Here is a 25,760-nt window from a genome sequence, read left to right as displayed (position 1 = left end):
AATAAGGAAAGCTTTTTGCTTTACCTTGTCCTTTTCTTCAAAATCCATGATATTAGAAGATACTAAAAAAAAAAGGGGGGGGCTTTTCTTGTGAAGCTTTGGAAGAAGCACGCTGCCTGCCATGGTTTTTCAAACTGGAAGGGCTGCAGAGAAACAGACTGCATACAAGCACTTACCAGACCTAATCATCTCAGGGCTGTCAGCAGATGTAGCCCACATAATACTACGCACCAGGGAAAAAGGGAGGGATGTCTGTAGAGCCCCCCATCTCCAGTGACAAGTTCACTGAAACAGAACAGAAAAAAGAAAAACTGAGATGCAGTGCTTGAGCTACACAAAAATCTCATTATTTTCCAGTGAAAAACACCTCCATGCAAAGAGCTTCTGTGATGAGTGAAATCAAGGACGTTCCAAAATGATTCATGAGTGTGTAACCTGGCTACAGCTGACAACAAGATGACTGTGCCTTGACAGGCTGGGATGACAGGTTGAAAGATGAGCTCCTAATGGAGTCAAGCTCAAAAGCAAAGGTAGAGAAAGCTCTAATGGCTGATGAGTTAACACAGAGAAACTTAAAGTATAACAGCACACGGGAGTGCTCTGGTGTGCAGTCATGACCTGCATGGTCCTGTAATAAAACAGGTATCTGTAATAAAGCAGATATGAGCAACAGTCTCATGAGCACACAGAGATGAGGGTACAACAGCAGGACACGGTATTACAGGAGGAGCAAACGGACGAACACAGCAGGTTTGCAGCAGAGGTGGGCTGCACTGCGCTCAGCAAAAAGCACACCCAGCGAGAGGCAAGGTGTACACGAAAAACTACACAGAAACCCATCCTGCCTGAGTTCCCTGCAGCTGGACTAGCAGAAAAGATCAGGGTGTACAGGGTAGAAACATGGACACAGCTGGTTTGGGTCTGGTTGGGTTTTACCAGAAGGCAAAATAAGATAAAGATGGTGATCAGGTATTTGTAACTTCCCATCCTAAAAGGTCTTAAAGAAATTTCAATAACAAATCTGGACAGAAATAGACTTCAGCACAGTGAAAGAAAGTCTAAACATGAACTATGTGAACAAGACTGGGAATTTAAACTATCCCCATACGCAAAAATGCTACAGGTACAGTCAATGATAGGAAAATGTCAGCATCCAGACCTTCCCTACAATAAATGTGTATTTTGCATCAGTACTAGAAAGGAAAGTCTGAAAACTGTTGAACTTGACAACAAATCTACTGGCAGTGGAATTCATAAAATAGGAAACTGAGAAAAGCTGTCCTGATTCATTTAAAACCTCACTGGGACTTTGCAAAGCCGTGTTATTTACAAGTGCTGCTAACAATAAGGAACAGAATAAAGGAGAGATGACAACTTACAAGGAACTGTGTATTTTCGAAAAGGCAGAGGAGCCATTGGTGTAGGCAAGAGACAGACATATAAACAGCTCCTTAAGAACCATGCAGAACATGGGTACTGCTGCCTACACAGCCTAGGACGACAGCTGTAAATCCTTGCATCAAATAAATCAAATATAAAACCCGCTGCCAGTGTGCTGCTTCCAAAATCATGGGAAGAGACTATTTGAATTACAGACTATATTTGAATTACGTAAGAGAAAAAGAAGAGCTGATAGTTCACCCACTCCTTCCTACTAACACTGAGCTAGCCTCGCCCTGTTTGTTTCTGGACTGTTTTAGAAATCCCGAGTGACAGATTATTCACAGAGGGATGTTATTCCTGACACTGAGCTCTGCTGAGCTTCTTTCCCATCTTTCTGTTAATATTTAACCTAGCATTTTAAAATTCAACATTTATTTTTACTTGTCTGTTACTTGAATAACACCCAAGCATGAAGCATCAGAAAGCCCTAATTCAGTGAATTAGTTATTCACTACACTGAGATAATCCAGCTGTTTTGGAGACAAGTTACTGGGTCCTTTGTAAATTAACCTTTATCAGGGAAAGGGAGGTCAGGCAGGATGGCAGGGTACACTAGGTGTGGTAGACAGGAACATTAGCACACAGGTTGTGACATTAACAGCTGTAACATGAGGAAGATTCCCATAGCTTTGTGGGCATCACCAGCAGATAGCTCTGCTGAGACCCAGGGCACATATGGATGGAGGGATGAAATTACACCACAAGCTGGTCCTCATGGTACCCGAGGTAGCTCAGCCAGAGCTGGCTCCAGTGTTTTGTGCAGCATCACATTATACTGCGTGGACATCTTCTGTCTTCCCATTGCAAGGCTTGGGTCTTCTGGGCTAGGGCTGAAGTTTGCACTGATAACACCTCTGCCACATCCCTTCTTTAAACAAAAACTCTAACAGGTCTCTCAATGGAGTCCTGTAACCTCATTTAATCCAGCCTCTACAGATACCAGCTTACAGCACTTAAGGCTAACCAAGTATCTCACTGTCTTGAGCAAGTCGGAGTCATTATTTTACTGGAGATCCTTGGCTTCCTGGTATTATGTTTTACTACTATTGCACAGAGCATACCACAAATGCTACTGCATGAAGCACATCAGCACACCTTCTTTCCCTCTTTGCCAGAGCTTCCCACACAGCTTTGCAAGCCCTCATACCACTAGCTGGTTTCTTTACTCTTTGGAAATCTTCCATTCCCCTGATCTCTAGCCCTCTGAAAAGGCCTCTGGATCAAACCACCTCTTCCAGGTTTCAGTTAGCACGTTGCACTTAGTGACCCCGTGCCTGTCATCTGTCAGAGACGAGCTTTAGCCCGTGACAGCAAACTGAGCATCCCTCCTTTGTGTAGGAGCATTTTGCATTACAGCACTTTCCATAACAACTCCACAGCATCAGGCAGAGTTCATAAAGTGAACTGTAATGAACTTCCTCCAGTGTCCCACAGGAGCAGGGTGATTTCCAGCAGAAAGAGTAGGAAAGCAGCTACCTCCAAAGAACAGGATATACCAACCTTATAGTTACCTTTTTATAGCTTTGCATCCATAAAACCAGCTGGGTTCAGGCTGTGCCAAATACTATCTGAAAATCTCTTCTGATATATGAGAAAGCAATTTATTAAAGCCACAAGAAAATTCATTTCAGTGCCCATTTCAGATCCTACTTAGCAGATTCAAAAGGACTGCTCAAATACACCAGTTGTTGAATGGGAAACTGGAAGCATACAGCTGAGATTTAGACTTGGCAGGAGTCAGACGGGGCCAGCAGGGCAGGAATTTTGGGGGAGGGCTCATGAGTTGAGATAAGGTCACAAACCCCACCACGCTTGTATTCAAACCTTTGAAACAGGAGATGGAGAGAGACGAGGGCTTTAGGATGGGATCACAGCCTGTAGCTGCTGGCAGGATTTCACAGGGCTCGAGGAGTGAAATGGCAGAAAAGAGCTGGTCAGGACAGAGCCACTTTGAGCACAGGCAATGGGAACTGCCAATGAAGGACTACAGAAACTAAAAGGAATGAATAAGATCTCCAATATTTTATTGGCGAGTTCAACACCTGGTTAAATAACACATACATTTGAAGCTTAACATCCAGTAGCTCTGGTATACAAACCATCGTGGCACAGTAAGTTCACAGGGCTGAAGGAAAAGCCATCTGAGTGCCGCAGGCTCCCAGGAACAGGGCAGACAGCAGGAGGCAAACAGGGTAGCTGGGAGGAACTGGAGGCGGGGGAAGAGAGCGTGGGATATCCAGCTGTAGGCATCTGCCTTCCCCAGCTCAAATTAACCAGCTAATTTCCCCAGGCACTCTCTATAGAAACAAGCTTCTCCAGAGGGTGATTCACTGCACAATGCCATACTGCTGCTCTACAGAGCTCCCATATTCCGAACAGCTTCCAACCTGTAGTTGGAACAACTACAACAAGTAATTATTCCCCGTTTCTTAAAGGAATACTGCTCTCGCCAGCAACTACAGAGCACGCCCAGGGAGATGCGGTAGCTAATTTTGATGCCTCTAGATGGTGAGTGTGAATCTCCCTTCCCTTCGCCCTTCCTCCCCAGCTACCCGTTGTGAATTAGCATGTAAACAAGTGGTATTCACCCATATTCACAGCTGAGGAGTTTGTCAAGAAACAGGACCTCTTGTGTGCTGTCAAACACAGATATACACAGCAGATTTTAATTTCATTCCAATCACAGACTGACATTTTGCATTTTGCCACAAACCCACTTTTTCCCCTCACAGAGCATCAGACCTGCCCAGGCAATGTCCATCACGCTGGTGAAGAAGTCCCTGTGAGTGCTCAGAAAGGTGTCCATTCGGATGGACAAGCACGTGATCTGCTGGCAACCCACGTGGGTTTCAACCCGTTGAAGTCAATAGGAGGGTTTTCACTGAGTAGATTTAAACAAATTTCACACGCAGAATTCATTCACATATCAAGCTCCAGTTGCTCCTAAAATCTGACTGATTTAGGAAAAAATACACAGTCCCTATTTCAAACTAACTGAACTGTATCCAACTCCTGAATGAACACAATTTACCCAAAGGAAGACTGTTCTCCATCAATATTGGCTGGCTGTAATTATATATACATTCACAAGTTATGCTCCCTTATTAAAGAATCACCCGAGGAATAACACAGGAAAGAAATGATGGTTCTGTGTTTGCAAGAACAACTGTGCAGACTGAAGTTTGCTTCTGTATTAATACAGCACCGACAGATGCTGTAATTAGAAAGTAAAAGGCAAACAGAGGAACTGTTAATAGCTTTGTGCACTGTTTAGGCTTCTCCTAAATCTAAAACACTCATTTAGGGAAGTGATAATGTCTCCATACGTGACTCTGGAGCTACTGTAAAATCCTAAAGACTCATCCCCACAGGTGTCATGTGCCATAACCACATGGCTAGGTTTGCAAATTGCTCCATTTTCTACAGTTCTATTCTAATTTCATCCCTATTTCTAATGAACTTCACTGTTTCCAGGAGTGAGTTAGATATTTTTTTTCTTAAAGGCAAGGTGTATATTATTTTTAGCAGTGATCCATTCACATGCTGAATTAGATACAGAACACAAATAAAGGACAATAACATGCTGCTTCCAGTACAGAAAAAAAAAGAAAAATATTTAGATTCAGTAGAAAGCAGGCAGGTGATGCGTTAGTTTAATGTCATGTTCTAATCTCTGCTGGAAAAAGGTTTCTGTGTTGGCACAGGGCACCAGAGAAACTAAGTGAGTGAACTCAACATGGCATCTATCAAGAGACAAAAGATATCTTCTATTCTGGTTTGATATCAATGCAGATTCTGTTCGAAGGTAGATGATTTCCAATGTGCAAAAAACCTCCAAAAACCCAGACAGGCACAACTAATCAGAGGAAACACCAAGAACAGTTCAGGGCATCTGGAAGAAAAGGTCAGGACTGTGGTGGCACAAGCAAAGAGGTGGAAAACTCACCTAGAACTTCATTCTAGCTAATACGTCTTTCTGGATAATACTACATGAATACTAATGAGAGACATCTCATTTTCAGACATATCTAAATAAAGGGGGGAAAAAAAAAAACCTCCTGAGCAAAAATCATGTCTAGTATTTGCAGTCCTCCAGGAACTGCTCTCAGGGACATTTCCAACTGAATCTAGTGGGAGCAACCACAGGAAAGCTTGTTGCTGCTAGGTTCCCATCTGCCTGCAAGGATGGCGATGCATCAGAGCAGGGTGATGTGGCTTTGTTCTGGCACACCCCAGAAGGCACAGGGGATAGCCCAGGCTCCCCAGCCCACCCAGAGAGCTTGGGAATCACAACTAGTCAAAAAGAAGGTAATGAAACAGAAACAGTAACTGCTTGATGGCAACAGTGAGCTCCAGCCCTACAGCTTTCCCGTCTGCCGTGTTCCTCCTTCCCTGAGAACAGTCTTAGGAACAGATTTTCTCTGGCTGTTCACAGTGCTGTTGGATCTCCTCGGCAAGGTCAAGACACCGCAAAATTCGCCATTTCTCAGCAGCCAGCTCCTCCTTGGATACCTGGCCCAGCAGTTTTTTGGCAAAGAGGTTCTGATCCTGCATGAAAAGGCCCACAGCAGACCTTGGGGCTTGAGGGAAGTTCTCCAGGCAACCACTTGTGAAACAGAAGTTGATTTTCTTTTCACGTCTCATCCCTGGTCCCCTTTCTTCAATCCAAGTTAGAGGTCTAGTGTGGAAGAGCAGAGAAAAAGAAGAGTATTTATGAAGAAATGGAACCAACAGTTATAGTTTATGCTTTTTTTTTCCTCAGCATTTACAGAAAATGCCCTAATAAACGCACCATTTTTAAATTTTGGTCATGGCATGTTCAGGTAACGTGTTCTGATCAAAATGCCTTGTGGTTATGGAGTTGAACACTAGGTAATAGTCTTAACTCTGCCACTGCTTCACGACATGACTTTCAGCACACTATCTAAGCTCTCTCCAGCTTTGTTTTCCCTACGTACAAAGCGAAGCCAGCAGCGTCTGGTCATCCCACAGGGAAGAGGGAAGTTTCATCTGTTGGTGGATTTGGTTGAAAAGTGCAACTAAACATCCAAATATTTTGTGCATGATGCAATTACAGCTAAATTCACGAGGCCCTCAACGTCTAGTCATTCCTCCAGCAAGGACAATCACTCAGAGACGTGGTGACAACCTGCCTGCTCCTGTGCAAGCTGAACACCACCCCTTCAGGATGAGCTGGACAGACAGCAGCTTCAGTCACGCAGACACTGGTGTCCATTCTCTCTGAACTTCTCAAATACATTTTTTTCCCTTCACTAGGAACACTGAGTTGATCCTAGAGACCTCACGCTTTCCTCCCCAACTTCCCATCTCTGCTGAGGAAGGAGAAGCCATAGGAGGTGCTGCATCTCTTCAGGGATCTTAACAGACTCCCTGGCCCAACACTGCAAGTGCTTGCAGAGGCTTTGTGGAATGGTCCTCAACACCAGCCACAATCCTCCCTTCCTGCTCTTTTGTCAGCTGCCTAAACCGTGCCATCACCTCTCTGCAGGTCATTCATCAGCCCTCACCACTGCCTGTGTTTAGAGGATGCACATTATTTTTCTTACTTGGTTATTGATGGCCCTTCCACAGTCCTTTATGGCCCGCTTTAGTCTGCCACTCACAAATTATGAGGACATCAATAGCATGGAAGAATAAATTGTGTTTCCAAGTACTGCCCATTAAATCTTCAATATCATTTTATCTGGAAAGAAAGTCCTTGTCAGTCTACCCTGAACACTTTCTGCAGAGCACTCAGCTTAACGATCCTGCGCTTCTCATCTTTTAAGCTTCAGCATCCAGTTTCTATATTCACGTCATTGTATCAATTATTCTTTGCTCACCTGTACTGCCACACACCCCCCCTACAAATCAAGCATGGCCAGACAAACCTGACTGAACAGAATAAAACAACTGGAGGAAAAAAATAAAAAGGACCCAAACCACAGCTTGCAAAAATGCACTGAAAAAACCCTCAGAAGACCCACAGAGGGTTCAGGCCACTGTTATTCAAAGCTGCTTTATCTGAGGTGGGCAGGTGCAAAGAAAACCACTGAGCAGGCACAGGCGAAGATCTCTACCATGTAATAGAGGGGAGCCCATGATATGATCCAAAACAGGCAGTGCCAGTGCAGGGTCACCTCCCCAGGGTGATCTAGAGCAGATGCACACCAATGATCAGGCTCAAGTGTACGTCCTCTTCTCCTCCAGCTTGGGGAAGGCACTGAACCAGAAGTACAATCATGCAGAGTGGGCAGAATTTAACCAAAGTGATTAAAATGACTGATTTAGATCAGTGAGCAGGGTGATGTTGGTTCTACTAATAGATTTATCTTCCATGATTGGATTTTCAGTTATTTTCCCAAAGAGAGGTTGATTCTACTTGATTGGTAACCAAAACATGTTAATTTTTAAGTAACAACAACTTCTACACTAACATTAGTCCCTTTTTTGCTATAAAGACATGTATGCTGCAAGTTCACACATCATTTAAGCCATTTTGTAGCTTAAGAAACAGGTTTGTATTGTGAAGAACTGCTGTTCTTTTTTAATGAAAACAGGTAAACTATCTATTAAAGATTTGTATCAAAATATTAACTGGCTATGGATGTAGTTAGTTATTTAGAAGTGTTAATAGTGTTACTTAGAAACAACAAATGCAGCATTTTAGGCAGCTGAATAAAGCACATTAAGTATGTTGGACAGTTAACACTAACAAACCACTTTTATGCTGACATTTACAAAGCAAGCACTGTCTGCAGTGAAGAAACCACCCTGACTTTTTATGGCCATTTTGTCTCTCCAGATTTTAGACTGCTAGAGCTCACCTAGCTACATTTTATTCAGAGGTTGGAAGAGACTTTCTGCTTTTCCAATTCCCTGTTTCTTCAAATAATGAGTGTCCCTAGTTGGACTGTCCTAGTTAAATAAACCAAAACAAAGTGAACACTCTTTGTACCTGCAGAAGAATTAAGCTGGTTTCATGCTTGAAAGAATTCCTGATCCACTCAGCTTAATATTTTATGCAGCAACTTTTGCAGAAAGCTTATTTTACCTGATTTTTTTATGGATGTTCAATCTGAAGCTTTTTTATTAGACTTTGTAAGCTTAGATCTCAATACAAACAATTTCAAACATTAACTGCCAGAATACGTGTTCAGAAACTGTCTTCAATTTCTTTTAACATCTTCCTTTTCACGCTTTGAAAATGTCAATACTTTTTATTTACCATGCAATCAAAAAGGGCTGGCTACCTTGCCTTGGATGAGAATTAGACCCTACCCCTAGTTAACATCAAAAGAGACGTTGCCCAAATCATTGTCTTTCCAGCTCACACTAAAAATTCATTTTTGACCTTTACTGAATCCAAGCTCTGTGATCCTGGGACAGGAACTGCAGTCCCAAAGCAGCCGTGCTGTCAGCAGAGGTTTGGCTGTTCCTGGACTGCTCAGTGTTTCATCAAGAGAGGCTGTGAGCTCAAATGTCTTGGAAACAGAGCAGAGGCAGAGGTCATCTCTGCGATAGCTGGGCATCAGCGCTAACACACACCTCCAAAATCCACCCGGAGACAGACGAGCAGCCAGTAGTCTGTGCATCAGAGACAGGCTATAGCCTTTGCACAAATCCCTGCTTAACAAGCAGGGCACAGGCTGCTGCATTCTGCACCTGCTGTATTTTCCAAGGCAGAAAATAGGTTGAATCAACCTGATTTCTCAAGGTTATTGTATTCATGTCGTTTGAAAAAGGATGAGCTAGCTCTCAGGAAAGGTGCAGACCCTTCCCATCCTTCAGCAAAATAAAGATTGGGTAAATCAGAGCCGTAACACCACCATCACAACTGCTGAGCCATAACTTCACTGATGGAGAGTGGGCCAAATGCTCTACTGCTGTAACTCCACTGACGTCAACAGGGGAAGGTCAGCAGGAAGCGTGGCCCCGCCACCGACCAGAAGACAGGAACGCTATGTGACTTTCCAGTCGGCGTAAATTACCCCAGAGGCATCACGCAGGCTGTCCCCAAGGTCATTAAAACACTCATGGTGACAAAACACTTACTGACCCACACAAAGAGTTAGCAGTGGGCTAAGAAAAGCAGGTGTCGGTTAGTGGTGTAGAGCAGGAGAAAGCAGTAACCCAGAAACGGTTCCGTGTCTAGCAAATATCATCCACAGCAGCTAAAAACTACCCAGGAGACAGGGAGATGTTTGAGCCACCCGCTAGTTCCACCTGCTGGAATTAGTTCAGAACCTCACTCTATACAGATCCTCACAGCTACTCGTGTTACTAGCAAACTGCTAAGAGGGTAAACAGAGCCTGTACACAGAGATCTGCCCTCTCACAACTGCATTTTAAAAGGAATTGGAAATGATGTTTTATTTAAAGTGAGGGAGACTGCTAAGACAAGATGCTAATCCCACGATAAACCGCAGCGGGGTTTGTAGGACTGTCTAATAAAATGCTTAACGAGACCCATGGTGAAACTAACGGTTCAAACGAGCCCTGATTATTCACTCCCCAAATAGCTAGTCCTTCAGGTTATTACTTTTTGAACTCAATACTTATCTAAAACTCTTAAAGAGGTAAGTATTCATGTTTGTTTTTTTTCTTTTGTGTTGTTGTTGGGGTTTGGTTTTTTTTGTTGTTTTTTGGTTTTTTGGGGTTTTTTTAAGTGTTCTAGCAGTATATGTGCAACAAAAAAATGGTAATATCTTAAGACACAAAGATAGGCCAGAATCTCTTCCCATGGAGTCTAATTTTCCCTTGCTCTCCCTAGTCTTCTCATCTGCCTCTTGTCATATGCCTATGAGGGGGTCATCTGGCACAAAGGCAGTGTGCACAATATGGAAAAACAGGAGTGAAGAGGAAGGAACAAATTGTTCCATCTGCATTCCGACCTCCTAGGAAATATAGAGCGCTTGGGTAACTTCTCTATACCTTTTCATGTCAGACAATCCTCACGTTGCATCTATAGCATGCAGTGAACTGTCCTCATAAGTAACTTCAACCCATCTGAAAGGACATGACCTCCATGTGGATGGCCCAGAATGACCAAATTGGAGAGTTTCCAGCAAAATACACCACCAGACTGTGGGCCAAGTTGAGTACTCAATCCACAGTATGAAACACTATTTGATAGCAAGGCTGTTGTTATCATATAATAAAAGGGAGATCAAACTCATTATAAAGTGCATCATCAAAAGAGTCTTCTGCAAGAAAGTCTTAGTGCAATGATTGGAAAAACTTACAGGTAATCCTGGTTGCTGGAGTCTCACCCAGTCTGACATGCTCATGCAACAAAAGCAAAAAGACAAGAACTGGGAGACAGACTGATGTCCTACTCCGGAAAAAACAAGGAAACTTCAGGACTGTGGAGTAGGCATTAGTCAAGAGCAAATTTTGCACATTGGCACCCATTCTGTTTCCACAAAAGGGAGAGAGGATGAGGACCTCCTGCAAACGACACCCAAGCAGCCTGGCTCACCTGCTGCCACAGCCATTACTCACTTCTCTTTTGCTGTCTGAAAGTGAACAGTCATTCTGGAATAATTCTTATCCTTCTGTTTTACTCTGGTGGCAGAGGTAACAGTGAGGTCTCCAAAGAGGTCAATCAGCCAAGTCAGTCGGGCAATTCCACTGAAAGCTGGGAATCCTGTTCTGTTTTCATCAAGGACGCTACCTGGTGCAACGGCAACAGAAAGTCTTGAGAAACTGGAAAGAGAATAACATCCTCTGCACAGGAAAGGCTGAAGAAACTGCAGTGCTGCAGGCTTAGAGACCAGGGCTGGATGGACTGAGAGGAAAGTCAACAAACATGGTCAGCCTTGAAATGGATCAGTTGGTGAGCTATGACAGAGAAAGCTGCAGAAAGTACATACACAACAAACCCTTCAAGACATTTTGAGGACAGGAGGGGGGGTGTGAATTCCACAAGGGAATAAAGTAGGGAGAAAACAATGGCTCGAAAATCTCTCCCCGCTCTTCTGGGGCCAAACACCAGTATGGAAGACTAAAGGTCCCCATTAGGAATTGGGACACTTCCCCAGAGCTCATCTTCCTCTCTTAGACCAATATGAAGAAGAAATTGGTCACTACCACCAAAGTACAGAAGGGATGAAGAAGTGCTCTCTCCCCCACACAAGAAGGCACAAGCTTGCATTCTTCACGAGATTAGCAAAGCAACAGCCTGTAGAAGACAACTGTTAAGGCAAAGGTGTTTTCCAGACAGTTCTGTAATTTCATGGAAATATCCAGAACTGATACCTGTGTCTCTAGTCAGTTTATAGATAGACTCTCATCTAAAAGGACTGAACGAAGCCTGGAAGAACTGGCATCCCTGTGGAGCAGGCAGACAAATCCAGATGGGCTTCAATTTCCTCACAGCTACTGACCTGTGAAATGCAATGTTCCCTTCACCAGGTCTTTCCCAGCCACCTCTTTTTTCAGCTGCTTGTACTCTTCAGTCAGAAGTTCAATGTGCTCCACATGCAGGACTTTATCTGTCATTTAAAAAAAAAAAAACAAACAAAACACACCACCAAAAATCAGGACAGATTAAATAAGAGCTTTCTGTGTGAATCAAAGGCACATCTAGGCAGTAAAGGCTTCACCAGCCACCAGTGGGAACTCACTTAGAAACACCCTCACACGTGGCTGGCAAAATGATGTCAGGAAAAAACCAAACATGGGCCCTGCGCTGAGGCATCAATCTGGGTTAAGGATTTTCAGGAGACAGCAAATATAGAGACTACAGCAACAGTAGCCACTGTTTAACAGAAACTCTGTAATGAAACCCAATACCCAACTTAGGCTGAAACATTAGTCTTCCAAGTAAAAGATGGATTAATTCTTGGCCTCTTTCCCCTCACATTTCCTTGTTCTGCATTTTGCCTCCCAGGGTAGCAGGAAAGAAAAATGAGGGAGGAAAAATAGCGTAATACTCAGACCCAGATTGTAACAATACGTTAAGGAGTACCTCCCTCCACTGCAATTAATTGGAATAGAGACTCTCTGATACATGTTGAATGTGGCCCTCATTCAAAATGTGTTTTTCTGGAAGGTTTCCAGGAGAGTCAATTTAGGCTGCTGACAGTAACTGCTGCTGCTTCGAGAGAAGAGGCATAAATTCTGCTCAATGGGAAGCCACTTGGCGAGCAACAAGGCAGTGAGTGGTGTCGGTACAGGGAAACAGCAAAGCAGAAATCCTACACCTCCGGTGTTTGAGGACAGAAGTCACAAAGGGAATTTTTAAGCAGCAGTGGTATAAATAGTGCAGCTTGTCCGAATGGTTCGCACTCCGCTCCTGCCCAGCGCTGTTCTCTTCCTCGCAGCCCCATACATCCCCACTGGCCCCAGCTGAACTGCCAGCTCCTGACCCTTGGCACCACAGGGGTGGGATCATTAGTTTCCAGAAATAAAGAGATTTTGCACAGAGACAAGCTGTCTTTCAGACAGGGATGCCTTGCTGGCCCACAATAACATGAGTGGCTGCGTGTGACCAACACACCACAAATGCCAGAAGGTAGGGGAACTGCTTCCAGTTCTATTTTCAGGGAGAGAGAGGACAAGCAGTCCAATGGCTACACACATTAAGTGCTTTACTGTCACTATGACAGAAGTTTCCTTCTCTAACAGTATTCTTCATGTCACAAGCAGACACCAGTGCTTTTGTGAGGGCAAACATACCTTACTCGTAGCATTGACTTTTGTGTGTTTATCTCCTCATTGGCACACGTCTTAAACCCTAGATTGACACATCTCAGACAGGCTTACTCTCTTGGACATCATGATCAATAGCAGACTGGAGCCCTGCCTTCCAGTTTGATGCCTTTGATGGTACCCAGTAGGTAATACTGTTTGCACCCTTGAAAACAAATGCATTACCTTTCTGCTCAGCCATCTCCCAGAGCTCACGGGCTGCCTTAGCAGACAAAGCCATGGGGTACTCCACAAGGACATGTTTTCCAGCTTCTAAAAACATTCTGAAAGGGATACAAGATCAGTCTTTAAAAAGTATATCATCATAATCATCTCTCTCCCACAGTCAGCCCCATATGGAGAAATGCACAACAAGGAGTTAGAAATTATAGAAAGTTGTTACAGAAATAAATGGCAACTTTCCTAGCAAGGATGGTGTGGTGGCTACATCAAACATCAGGAGAGCTAGAGTTTAATTCTCCTTTCTCCACAGAATTCCCTCACTCGCCTACAGCAAGTCACCAAAATGCCACAGCATTAAGCACTGCAATTTCTAACTTCCAGACACTTGAGTGGCTGGAGGGGGGCACTGGAGTGCCCTTCCTCTATCTAATCTGTGAGGAAAGGCTTTGAATCCTTTTTTAACCTGCCTCTCCATCAAACGCAGGCCTAGAGGTGTGCAATTGGAATTACTTGGGAAATGAATGCATTCTAAATCCTCCCCGCTGCCAGGGCTTACTGGGTGCTCTAGGGAACTCGCTATCATTCACTTCAGGCTTCTAGTCTGGCACTCTCTCCTCCAGTGTCCACATCCTCTCCTGCAGCAGCTTTACACAGCTCCTCTGTGCTTCTAAATTACAGGGGAAAGGGTGGGAAAAGGGGAAAAAACCCCCAAAACCCTCAAAATACCTGATGGTTTCTTCATGGCTTCTATTCTCCGTGCTGATGAAGGCTGCGTGTATCTCTTTGCTTCTTAGAGCATCTTCCAGGCTAATCTGCTTGGCCTCGTTAATATTGCCAAGACTTCTCCTGTGTATTTAGCATAAATACAACCAGAGCATAACCATCACAGCACACATGCAGACAGTCTTTGCGGGAAACCCTCTCTTTAGTGTTGTTCAAGGCTAGCAATAGAATTTTATGAAGATGTTGCAGTATTAGGGGCTTTAAAACATATTTTTGTAAAAGAAATTTTTAAAAACTCTGTAAAACTTCTTATGTTTTTAAACATTTCTACAAAGGTCATGAAGACATTAGCTCGTTAGTGTAATTATTGTCTCTACCATCCTAAACATAGAGGAAATTTCAGTCAGACAGAATTGCATTTCTTTTTATCACACAGATCCTGCAGCGAGAACATCTCTCAGCTCTTACCTTGCAGAAATGACTAAAGTATCTCCCTAAGGTAACCTATCTGTTCCTCCTTGCAAAGCTTTCTGTACTCATTTCCTAACTGCCACTCAGAATGACAGGCATATTTGCATAAACTTTCCCTTTTCAGACAGCCTTAATTATAAGAGAAATATACAACTTTGGATAGTCATCCCCTGCCCCCCTCAAATAATAGTCCTCCACATAGAAAGGCATGAGCACTGGAAGAAAGAAGCATTACAATATCCACATTAAACACGCTAAGATGAAATTTCTAACCTGGATACAAATCCAAGGAGTTTCAGGTGCTCAGAAGGGCTAGAAGGCAGCGGATTCATCAAGTCTCGCATCCGTGCTAAGCCAGCAATTCCAACTCCAACCACCACGGTCCCAAACATTTTGATAATCTGACCAAAGGAAGAAAAAAAAGAAAAAGAAACATTTTTTTCTTTTAGCGAGGAGAGGAGCAGCTGGGAGGATGGATTACTCTTGAACTCTGCTTTCCTACAGCCAAACCTTATTGAGATGTCAACAACCAGCTAACAGAGATGTGATGCTATATGCCACTGAGCTCGCTCGCATCCCATTGAGATGTGGTCAACGGTTCAGCCTGTCACAGGACTGGTCTTGAGACGTGTATTTAACAGCTATTATATCACAGCTCCGGCACAAAGTCCTTCCTTTCCGTGAATAGAAGGCAGACTTCAAAGATGAGACATTCTTCTATTTATACCACTGCTTCCACGCTGGAAAGGAGCCAAAAGGTTCCGCAAACCCAGCAGAGCTTTATATAACCCCTGCTGACTTCCTGAGCATCACTCACAGCACCCGGCAGCATAGCCAGATACTTCGGGGCAGGAAGCAAAGAGCATCTTTTCTTCCCCCGTGTAACCGCTGGCACGTCCCACAATGTCAAGATGCAACCAACCATCTGGTCAAGATGCTTGCTTGATATTGCCATGCACGAAGAAAGCTCTGCCATCTCTCTAACAACAAGCAGGTATGTCCTCAAGATTTATCTCTCCCCAAAGCACACCCCTGCCACAACTGCATCATACAGAGGACAAGCCAGGTGTTGCACTCGCTGGGCCACCAGGAATAAATTCTGCTCTTGGTTTTATGATTTGCCGTGGATTTGCGGGAGCACTGGGCGACTGGTGTAACCTTTCAAACCTGCACTGTTCCCCAACCCCAAGGACCAGCGACACTTTATAAAGTAATTTAACGATTTACAGGAAAAGCTGCTAGAAACCGAGCCAAGTCAGCCCCAGGGCAACCTCCCAGGGCCCCTGCTGCAGCATTTGAGCACCCTCACAGCAAGAACTTCTTCCTAGTATCTACTCAGAGTTTCCTGCTTTGCCTTTTGCCATTTCACTGCCCATCTCCCAAAAGAGTGTGGCTCCAGCCCCTCTACGTCCTCTCATCAGGAGTCTTCCATAGGACCTTGTCAAGCAGAGCCATCAAAAAGCCAAAAACCTCTTCTGAAGTGTAGGGTTGTAATTCTTTAAAACTTAGATTCATAAAGGGCTCCGGTGTGAATCAGGACCAGGTCAGCAGAGGCTGAGAAGCAGTCCAGCTGGAGAGCAGCTGATCAGGCACTTTAAGTTCAGAAATTTTCAAGGTTACTGGAGCGTTAAGCTGTTAATATTTGCCTGCTGCCTTTAGCAGGACTGGGAGTTGCACAGCAGACAAGCTCCCCTGAAGCTCCTACAGTCATCTTGCTTCCAAGAACTGCTTGTTTTTCTGGTGAGCTGCCGACCTCCGCTTCAACGAAGTGGAGAAGGTGGGGAGCTGACCACCTTCTTGCACTGCCACGAACAAAGAACATCTCTCAGCAGATGCTCAGGTTGCAGAACATCAACATTTTTGCCTCTCCTTTGAAAAAACTTCCCTGGTTTCATTTGATGAACAACTTCTGACCTCCTGGAAAGTCACATTTACGAGAAGCAAGATGATTTCAGCCTAGGAACAAAAACTGTTACTATGCAACCTGCTGCCATAGCAACCAGCCATTTGGTCCAGGTCAAGGTCTGCAAGCTAATACGGTACCCACACAGAAAGAGACAGCTACTAATGTACATCACAGAACCTTTGCTTATGCATGTAGCCAAGAGAAAAACTGCTACATCTGCATCCCTGCTGCTGCTTTTTATTACACTCACAGAACAAATCCTGGAGCTGCTCAGGGAGAAAAGTAAATTAGGTGGTTTTGGAACTGTCACAAACCAGGTAAGCACAGAATAGAGAATACTCACCTGAGGGTCCAGATGAATATATGAAAATTTACTCCTTATTTCAAACCTTTACAGTAGGATAACAGCTACAGTTATTTCCAAGTACAACAATGATGAAAGAGGAAGCCCAAACCGTAAACTGCTGTGCCTGCCTTCCATGCCTTTTTCTGAAGATAGGTGACCTCAGTTAAAGCTTCAACAAAAAGATTTCAGAGGTGTTTTTAAAGCTGCTGAACTTTGGCTCCTGTCGTACTGAAAAACTGTACAGTAAGTGATGTAACAGTATATCAGCCAGCATCCAAAAGCATTTTTCTCCACCTTTTCCTAAGTGGCTACCTGAAAGCAAAGGGGCTGGTGAGAAGATTAGAAAGGTATGTACTTCATGCTCATGGCTTGTGATTGAAGAGTGCCTCCCATCGCCCAGCAGCCACCACCTTCGCCTGGTCGCTGGCAGCTCTGCCAGCCCCACAAAGGGTCCCCTCTGAACTGGGACGAGGGGCATGGAAGCTGCGGACTGGTACAGGAGCTCTTTCCCAATGACAGCCAACATAAGTGGCTCCTCTTACGGAGAGAGGATGAGCCCTGCGTGAGGCGGGCTCCTCTCCCTCCACAGAGGCAGACCCAAGAAGGCATCTAGCTGAGGAGGATCATTTATCCTACACAGGTATAACACTGTCCTGTCATCCCAAGTATTGTTGCAAAATTTAGCAGTAAACCAGAAATATTCAGCAGCAAAACAGGCAACGGAGTATGTCTGAAGGGATCGGTCACACAGCAAACGTGTTCCTCCTTGGTGCAGTCACAGCAGGACTTCAGCCCCTACATTTCAAGCCCCCAATGCTCACAGAGGTAAGCTTTAGGGAAGCCAGGATTACCTCTGTTTTGTGCAACACTGCTAAGGTCATGCAAAGCCAGCGCAGAGGCAAGATAAAAGGCAGAACTTAAGAATTATCTCCCCTTCAAGAAAATTTTTCATGGCATATCTAGACATCACAGGATGAGAATGGGTACCTTCTCTCCTGATATATAATTTCAGTAAGCCTCGTGCATTCTCCCTGCGGTTTTCAAAGTCTCATTCGAATAAGTATGAATGACTCACATCAGAAATCAAAATATTTTGCAATTAATGTCACCTGCAATAGCATAACACCGATGTGGAAGGCTTTCCTGAAGTACTCCCAGCCTCATCTTTTTAAGTGTGCTACTTCAAGTGACTTCCACTTTACTGCCACACATAACAGTAGCAGAAACCACAGATGAGTATTTAATCTGAAAATGCTGCAGTCAAGGTTAGTTCACTTTTGCATACTCAACAGTTGAACCATTTCATTCCCACAGTAATTCCTCAGCAATTTTCACTCTCTCCAACACTCCCTTTTATACCTGTGAGAGCTTTGCTTACATTAAATCTATAACTCTACCAAGCCTGAGTGATGACATATGTTGTCATTTCCTTCCTGCCACTTATAAATACACAATACAATCCCCACTGACCTGGGCAGCCACCTCTCACTGCTCCTAAAAGAGGGCCAGGGGCCAGGAACTGGGGAGACTGGGATCCAGGGGCAGCTACTGAGCAGGCAGAGTGTCTGAGCCCAGCTGCTGGAGGGATCCACCTTGCACATATATATATTCTCACTAGCGGACCTCTACCCTGCTGAGAATATTTTCTCTGGTACAGCAGCAAAGCTCTGAGATGGGGGCTGCAGCATCTTCCTCAGCAGAAGTTTTTAGGGGAACACCAGACCGACAACAGCAGACACTGTAAAATCAACAAGTTGAAACCTTGAGGTCCCTTCCATCCCTACATCCCTGATTTCAAATACCCAGAGCCCTGGCAGATGCTGTACTAAGGGTGCTGGTACATTTTATAGGCTGTGCCACCACATTTTACTCTCATATTGTCTGCGCACAGCAAGATGCATCTGCCTGGAGCAGAGAAAGCAGAAGCTGAACAGTGTGGCTGTTGTTAGTGTTGTTTTTCAGAAGGGAAGAACTGCACAAATACTCCAGTTAACAGCTCATTCAAAGGCATAAACATCCTTTGTTCTGTAGGAAACCACTTACAGCACTTTAACCTCTGTATGTGCTGAAGTATCTTCGGGAAGCAGACCCAACACAGGCCTCACTAATCCTAACTAAAGGCAGAACTTGAAGAAAAAGGAAAAACAGAAATGAAGGCAAAGAAAATAACTGTTTGAATGCTAGCGTGCTGGAGCAGGAGTTTGTGTGTTTGCTCCGCCTTTGCTGCAGCCTCGAGATAAAAGCAAAGCCCTTCTGCAAGGCAGACAGTCAAGGAGCCAACTCCCAACACTGGCCTTTGTACTTCTCTTTAAAAACATTAATTGAACATAAAATGACAGTGACAGAGAAATTTTCTCAAAAACCTGCCAAGCCCATTCACAGCCTCCACATTTCAGAGGAAAACAGCAGCCCCTAGAAGTTGTAGAGCAACCACATACATTTTCCTTGAGAGCCATTTGTTACAGCCTTAAGTATCAACCCTCCCCAGCATCTCTCCATCTCTCACACCCATCTCCAGCTATCACAACCCAGGCCACAGCTTCTTGGCAGGCATGCAAGCTCTGGTGAGCGAGTTACACCTTTGAGACACCAACTCTCACAGAGGTTTGCTGGCAGAAAACAGTCTCTCATCCTGACTGGCACCACTGTACCTTGGAAACAGCCAGAGCAGGCTTTTCTTCCTGGCTTTTAAATGCCACTTGAACAATACACCTGCATCGTTTTACATTTATATGCAGGTTTTCTGATTAAATTCTGGTTTTCCAGCTGGCTGCCAAAGCTGAGGTTGAAATAGTTATATTGAGATACGGCCAGGTGCTGTGTTACAGCTGCCAAACCAGCACCTTTACTATATACAGTGGATGGTTAATAATAAATGACTGCACTTGTAACAGATGTGCTGTCTCCAGCATTAATACCTAAGCAGAAAGGAAAACTTCCATTAAAACATACTTCTGCAACTTAACTCTACTAACTTGTCTACATTTAGCCCGCACCTGGGACTAAACAATAGCAGTTTTTCTCTCACTCAATGTCCCTTCCCCAGCTGAGGAAGGGAATTGGGAAAAGGAGGGAGACCTGTAGGTTGAAGTTGAACAGATTTAATGAAATGAAGAAATCAATATAAATGACAACACAAAACAGACAAAACTATACTTACCTAACAACTGGGAAGTTGCTCCAGGAATCACAATGAGGAAGGAGTAGAAGAGACAAGGAGTATAAGCCCTCTCTTATAGTGAACTTGATGTTAATGCTATAGAACACACCTGTGGGCCAGCCTGGGGCAGCTGCCCTGGGTTAACTGCTAATGGCCTGATCCCCACAGCTGGCCACACACTGAAACCAAATCCCAGTGAAACCAGGACATAACTCCATCGAGAGTCCGCAGCAGTGCTGACTCCTGTCACAGAGACGTTGCTCTCCACAGCCTGTAACTCCATACTTGCAGCAAAAACATTTCACAAAACTAATATAAAACCATGAGAGGTACTGGAAGAATCTGAAGATCTGTTTTTGATACGTGACATATTCCACCCTGCGGAGGACTGAATCAGAAGTGCTGTGAAGTACATGCATGGGTAGGAAAGATCATTTTGTCCTGTCACCCTTCTCTGTCTGCAGTCACCCTCTGTGGTTCAGACTTGCTTGCTAGTGTGAAGAAGGAAATCCAAGGCAAATAACACTTCCGAGATGTAGTCCCAGAGATGCAGAGAAGCTTAGTCCTTGGTCTGGTTCACTTTATTTGAAACTCTGCCCTGGGCAGGTATATCCACATGGAACCTGGCTCTCAGCTGTCACCTGTAGAAATCAGTTGTCTCATACAATGCACTTATAATAGGCAAAGTCCACCATTTAAACTGGTCCACAAATCATCATTTTTCCCCCCAAAATTGAAACAATACAGGTGGACTTTGCCTATTGTAAGTGCTTTGTATGAGACAACTGATTTCTATAGGTGACAGCTGAGAGCCAAGCTCCATGTGGATATACCTTCACTGCTAACACTGAAACTATCCAGGAAAGAACTAAACCCATTTTTGGGCACCTGAAAAAAATAAAGAGGGAGACATGAAGGGCTTCACTTTTTAGTTTACAAAAATAACCCTTTAAAAAAACAAAACAAACCAAAAACCCCTTACTTCTAATGTTAAGTTTCCAGGAACTACTCTGGCGTGAATTACAGAGTCTTGTGAAACTTCTGGTGAGTAAATAAACAATCCCACATACCTGCAGCCTCATCACAGCTATTCTTTAACCAAAAGGCTGCTTGTATGTGGCTAATTAGTATATGACTAAAGCAAAGAGAGCCAAACAGTCCCCAAAATTTCTCTCAGGCTTTAATGTGCTATAACAATTCTTGAAAGTGAATTTGTGCATGGCGGTAGAAGAAGAGTGTTTTAACAAGCAATTGTCAATTACTTTGGGAATGAAATCCAATTTTAGATGAGCACTTGGGAGAATGAGCAATGGTATGGAGCTGTCAGCAATTCACAGATTGTATTTTTCCATGGGATCAAACAATATTATTGCTACAGTAACAGACTGCTTGAACACAGGCTGGAGAAAATAACCATGAGTAAAGCTAAAAATGGTACTAACTCGAAGAAAAAAATGGCATGAAACACACCCTCCACCACTTTTTTTTCTTAACACCCACATAAACACTAAAGCTATCAGTGTTGAACTCTGCCAGGTCCCTGTGGACCACGAACTGTATCCCCTGGCTTCCCTGCAGAGCAATAACCAGAGTAAAGTCTCCACATGACTAAGCAGCTAAACACTAACTACTGAGACTCTGCTTAAGCACCTATTTCGTACAAAGACACTGCTGGTTTGTGCTGACTCTTGCAGTTTTCAAAATTGAGAGCTTTTCATGTTCCATTAAAAAAAAAGGAGGACTACTCATCCATACCCTCATTTTTGGGGAAACTTACTCAGAGCTAACCACAAGAGGTGTAGCTGACAGGGCAGGAAGCTGAGACGTGCCAAACGATTTCACAGAATCACAGAATCAATCAGGTTGGAAGAGACCTCAGGGATCATCGAGTCCAACCGTTGCCCTGACACCACCATGGCAACTAGACCAGGGCACTAAGTGCCATGTCCAGTCTTTTCTTAAACACATCCAGAGATGGTGACTCCACCACCTCCCTGGGCAGCCCCTTCCAATGGCTAATGACCCTTTCTGAAAAGAAATTCTTCCTGATGTCCAACCTGAACCTCCCCTGGCGAAGTGCATCACCTTCCCTCCCTATGCTGCTCATTTTGCTTTCGCTGTGTCACCTACAGAGAGAAGAGGCTTCTCCACCTCACTTTCCCTGTCAGTCTTCCTAATTCCAGAGCAGGGGAAATCTCTCTCTTCTGTAAAGCACTCTCAGACCTACTGGTGGTAAGTGCAATGTAAGAAGGAGGTATTACAACCTCTCCTTTTCTGTAGGAAATCCCACACAGATCAGATAGCTAGAAAAGGTGGCTATAACTAAGGTTTGTATTGAAATATCTATATAAAACAATACCATATAATGCATGACACAAACATATCTTTTATTTCCTTTCTCTTGCTGTTAAATTCATCTGAAACCTGAACCTACAAGGAATTATATGCGTGCTTAGCTTTAATTGCAAGTAATCCCCTTGATATTAACAAGAATACTCCTTCAAGTACATTAAGAAATAAGAGCTTTTGCTGCTTACTGTAATATTAGTAGGCACAAGAACAAAACACATATCCAGCCAGAAGTATGGTCTTTTAATATCTCCATGGACTCAACCCAATGGATGATACCTATCTTCCGGTCCGCTAAAGGTCACCTCATGACAGGCTGACCTATTTTGAGAATCCCCAAAACAAAAAAAAAGCATTCCTGCTACACACTGCAGTCACCATAAAGATACTGCTTACCGTGGCTGATGAAACCCCCTGCCTCCATCATCGGCGTGGTGGCAAATCGTGACACCAGTGCCTGCCCCACACTCTCTTCAGAGCAAACAACATATACATAAATTGTAGCTGGTCAGACAAGTGTATTTTTTTTTTTTATCCGACTTTCTCTTCCCCTATCCCAGCAAAAATGTTTTCACCCTTCTAAAATAAATTGAGAGTGATAGAAAGTTTTATTAATAACTAGATTAAGATAACCTGGGAATTAGATAAGTTTTGCATAACATATCAGTCTACCTGAAAAATGCAACAGATGCTCTCCATTCCCATTAAATTTTGGAAATCTACCAATTGCTTGAGAGTAGGAAAAAAAATAGCTCTTGAATGAAGATGAACAATTGAGGTTACTCAAGTCCCTCCTAACTTTAGAGCTCACTATTTTTCATGTTATTGGGCATCATAACACTCAAGAATCGTACAGGCCAGCCACTAGCCTGCCCTCTCATGAAGAGTCAGTCTGCAGTTCAATGGGATTTAGCAGTCAAGGGGTCCTGACGTGCTACTCGCCTGTTAAAACTGCTCCAAGAAACCAAAAACACCTTTACCAAAATATCAGCCACTAGAGGGGGCGTTTGTTATCCTACTTAAATCATACTGATAAATTAATTTAAAAAAAAATTAAAAAGTTTACAGGAATGCTGTAAAAGCATATTTCCCACAGCACTTCAACTGCACGTTAGGTCCCATGCAAAGTTTTAGGAAGAACAATGCTTTGTATATGACCAGACACACTGCAAAAGCAAACTCCACATTTCCCCTTCCAGTTCCTAGGTCTATCCCCATCAAACCCTGCGATTTCTACAAGTAGAGATGTAGTTTTATATGCCCAGAAGATGGATAAATTACCCACTAGTTTTGATTTGCCTGTATAGTCAGCTCTGAGCAAGCCTAAACCTGAACCTTCAAGCGTGCCAACCTAGAGCCTGATAGGCTCAGGCTCACACCCAGGCTTGACAAACGAGCAAAAAAATGACTGACAAAATGGTTCCTATTCAGAAGTGTCTGCCTCTTTACAGACCTGCCATCACCACATGTAGTGCTCCAAAAGGACCTAAAAACCAGCCATCGGGATGGGTCCAATGGCAAGCAAAGCAGAAGATCCTACTTGGCTCAAGGCACTCCAACAACTACTAATATTAAAAACCTGTCAAAAAAAATGAATACATATTGCAACTCCTAGAGCAGGTATTCCTGTCTCACACGTGGATGTGTAATGAATACAAAACTCACTAAAAGTAACCTAACTTGATAGTTGGGTCCACAGAGTAACATTAGCTGGAGAAGGACACAGGATGGATTGTGCCAGTGTATTAGGGGCACTGTAGGTTCTACATACTCTGTTAAAGCTCATTGGTTTGGGACCTGTGAAGGTGCTGGCAGCACCTACAAAACTCAGTCCCCCACCAAAATGTCTGTAAAAATAACTATAATTGGTGAATAGGCTTTGTCTCCATTTAGCTCTCACCCAGGGCTAAACAACAACCAGTTGTTCTATCACCCAAGACCCCTCCCCAGCTGAGAATTGGGAGAAGGAGGGAGACTTGTGGGGTGAAATTTAAACAGATTTAATAAAATACAAAACCCAATGCTAATACAAAAGACACAAAGTTATACTCAGCCCATAGAGTGGTGGCAAGTCCCTCCAGTGATCACAACCCTTAAGAAGAAAGGAGAATGATAAAGAGGGGAAAAGAGAGCAAAGAACCACCACCACCCCCAGCAAGCTTTCCAATTTATAGTGAACCTCACATTAATGTGTAGAATACACCTGTGGGCCAGCCTGGGTCAGCTGCCCTGGGTTTAACTGCTATGTTACTAACGGTAACATTAAAAATATTTTAAAATGTAACCTCAATCCTGCTCATCACTTTATTCAGCCTTGCAGCTTTTAAAAATCTCTGTTTAAATCCCTTCTTTCCTCCTCACCTTCTGCTAGCGTAACTCAACAAAGCATTTTGAGGTTCTGGGAAAGAAACTCACTGTGTAAGACTAATTTCTATCATTTAAGTCATTCACATCTCAGGCATGACTGTGGCCTCTCCACAAGCTGGGTTTCAGACAAATCATCTTTTTTTATCATTAGGAATGAAAAAAACAAGGCATCCTACATTAGTATCATAGACACAAACACTAAGATGGATATTTGTAAGTTGTCACCGTTTTATAGTATCGGACAATAAATCTCTCTTCTTCCCTCCCATGGTCAGACTGGTATAGATAAAGGCAGCAACGGAGCCTCAGAAGCTCAGAATACGTAACCAACGACTGTCTGTAATCCATTGGCTTTGGGTAGGATTAAATTGAGTCAAAGAGCATAACGGTGTGGCCAAACAGCGGCTTGTGAGCCAGGCTTACAGGTCACAAGCCATCTGACTACAATTGCTTTCAGGCTGGATGTTTCTTCCTCCTGGCCACAGAGATTTTAGTTCTGCAGTCTGGACTAGGAAAGCTTATTCCAGATAGGCATATAAGCAAAAATAAGGTGATGTAGGAGCTGGAAATTAAAAATAATAAAAGTGAGCACACTGTAAAGGAATGTAGTTTGAACTGCTTTTTGTTAGAATGACAGAATGAATGGTTTGGGTTGGAAGGGACCTTTAAAGATCATCTAGTCCAACCCCCGCCATGAGTGTGATGTTTCCCTTTTTCCAGCCACTGGGGACTTTGCCTGATTACCATGACTTTTCAAATATGATGGAGAGTGACTTGGCAAACGCATCGGTTCTTCCTGCTCGTGATGATCCTCTTGATGAAAAAGGCCATCTCTGTCAGCACGGCAGTATGAGATCCCAAAGGCAACAGATGAAGAGCTGAAGCCTCATTTAGTAGTCATTTAATCAAAAGAAACTTAATCTCCAGGGTTGTCAGTGGCTTCATGCTTTCTCAGGAGCTGATAACAGCATCTAGGATAGGAGGACTTTCCCTCCCATATTTTAAAAACAGGAACATTGTCTTTCTGGTATTTCTGAAGTGTACCGCTCTGGTTTATAGCCTCATCACTTAGCAGTGAATTGTCACCAGTACAGAATCCACCTTTATCTTTTCCTGCA

General features: G+C 43.7%; 1 protein-coding gene across 3 annotated transcripts in view; it reads right to left on the bottom strand.

Moving 5' to 3' along the window:
- Positions 1–228: 228 nt before the first annotated feature.
- BLVRA (biliverdin reductase A) overlaps positions 229–25,760 on the bottom strand; it is a 28,737-nt gene continuing 3,205 nt past the window's right edge. Inside the window, exons 1-8 of one of the 3 annotated variants that reach the window (XM_068396645.1) lie at positions 15,025–15,113; positions 14,788–14,915; positions 14,047–14,166; positions 13,324–13,421; positions 11,832–11,939; positions 10,948–11,119; positions 5,956–6,121; positions 229–285 (exon numbers count right to left, since the gene is read on the bottom strand). In XM_068396645.1, coding sequence (XP_068252746.1) covers positions 283–285; positions 5,956–6,121; positions 10,948–11,119; positions 11,832–11,939; positions 13,324–13,421; positions 14,047–14,166; positions 14,788–14,906 — 786 coding nt within the window. In that variant the 5' untranslated portion in view covers positions 14,907–14,915; positions 15,025–15,113 and the 3' untranslated portion in view covers positions 229–282. Of the gene's footprint in view, positions 286–3,477; positions 6,122–10,947; positions 11,120–11,831; positions 11,940–13,323; positions 13,422–14,046; positions 14,167–14,787; positions 14,916–15,024; positions 15,114–25,760 lie in introns of those variants that run through there. The other 2 variants (XM_068396643.1, XM_068396644.1) reach the window with 2 other exon arrangements.

This window comes from Nyctibius grandis, chromosome 3 (genome assembly GCF_013368605.1).
Source record: "Nyctibius grandis isolate bNycGra1 chromosome 3, bNycGra1.pri, whole genome shotgun sequence".
Lineage (NCBI taxonomy): Eukaryota > Metazoa > Chordata > Aves > Nyctibiiformes > Nyctibiidae > Nyctibius > Nyctibius grandis.
Note: the sequence above shows the minus strand (reverse complement) of the source record. Positions and strands in the feature narration are given on the sequence as shown.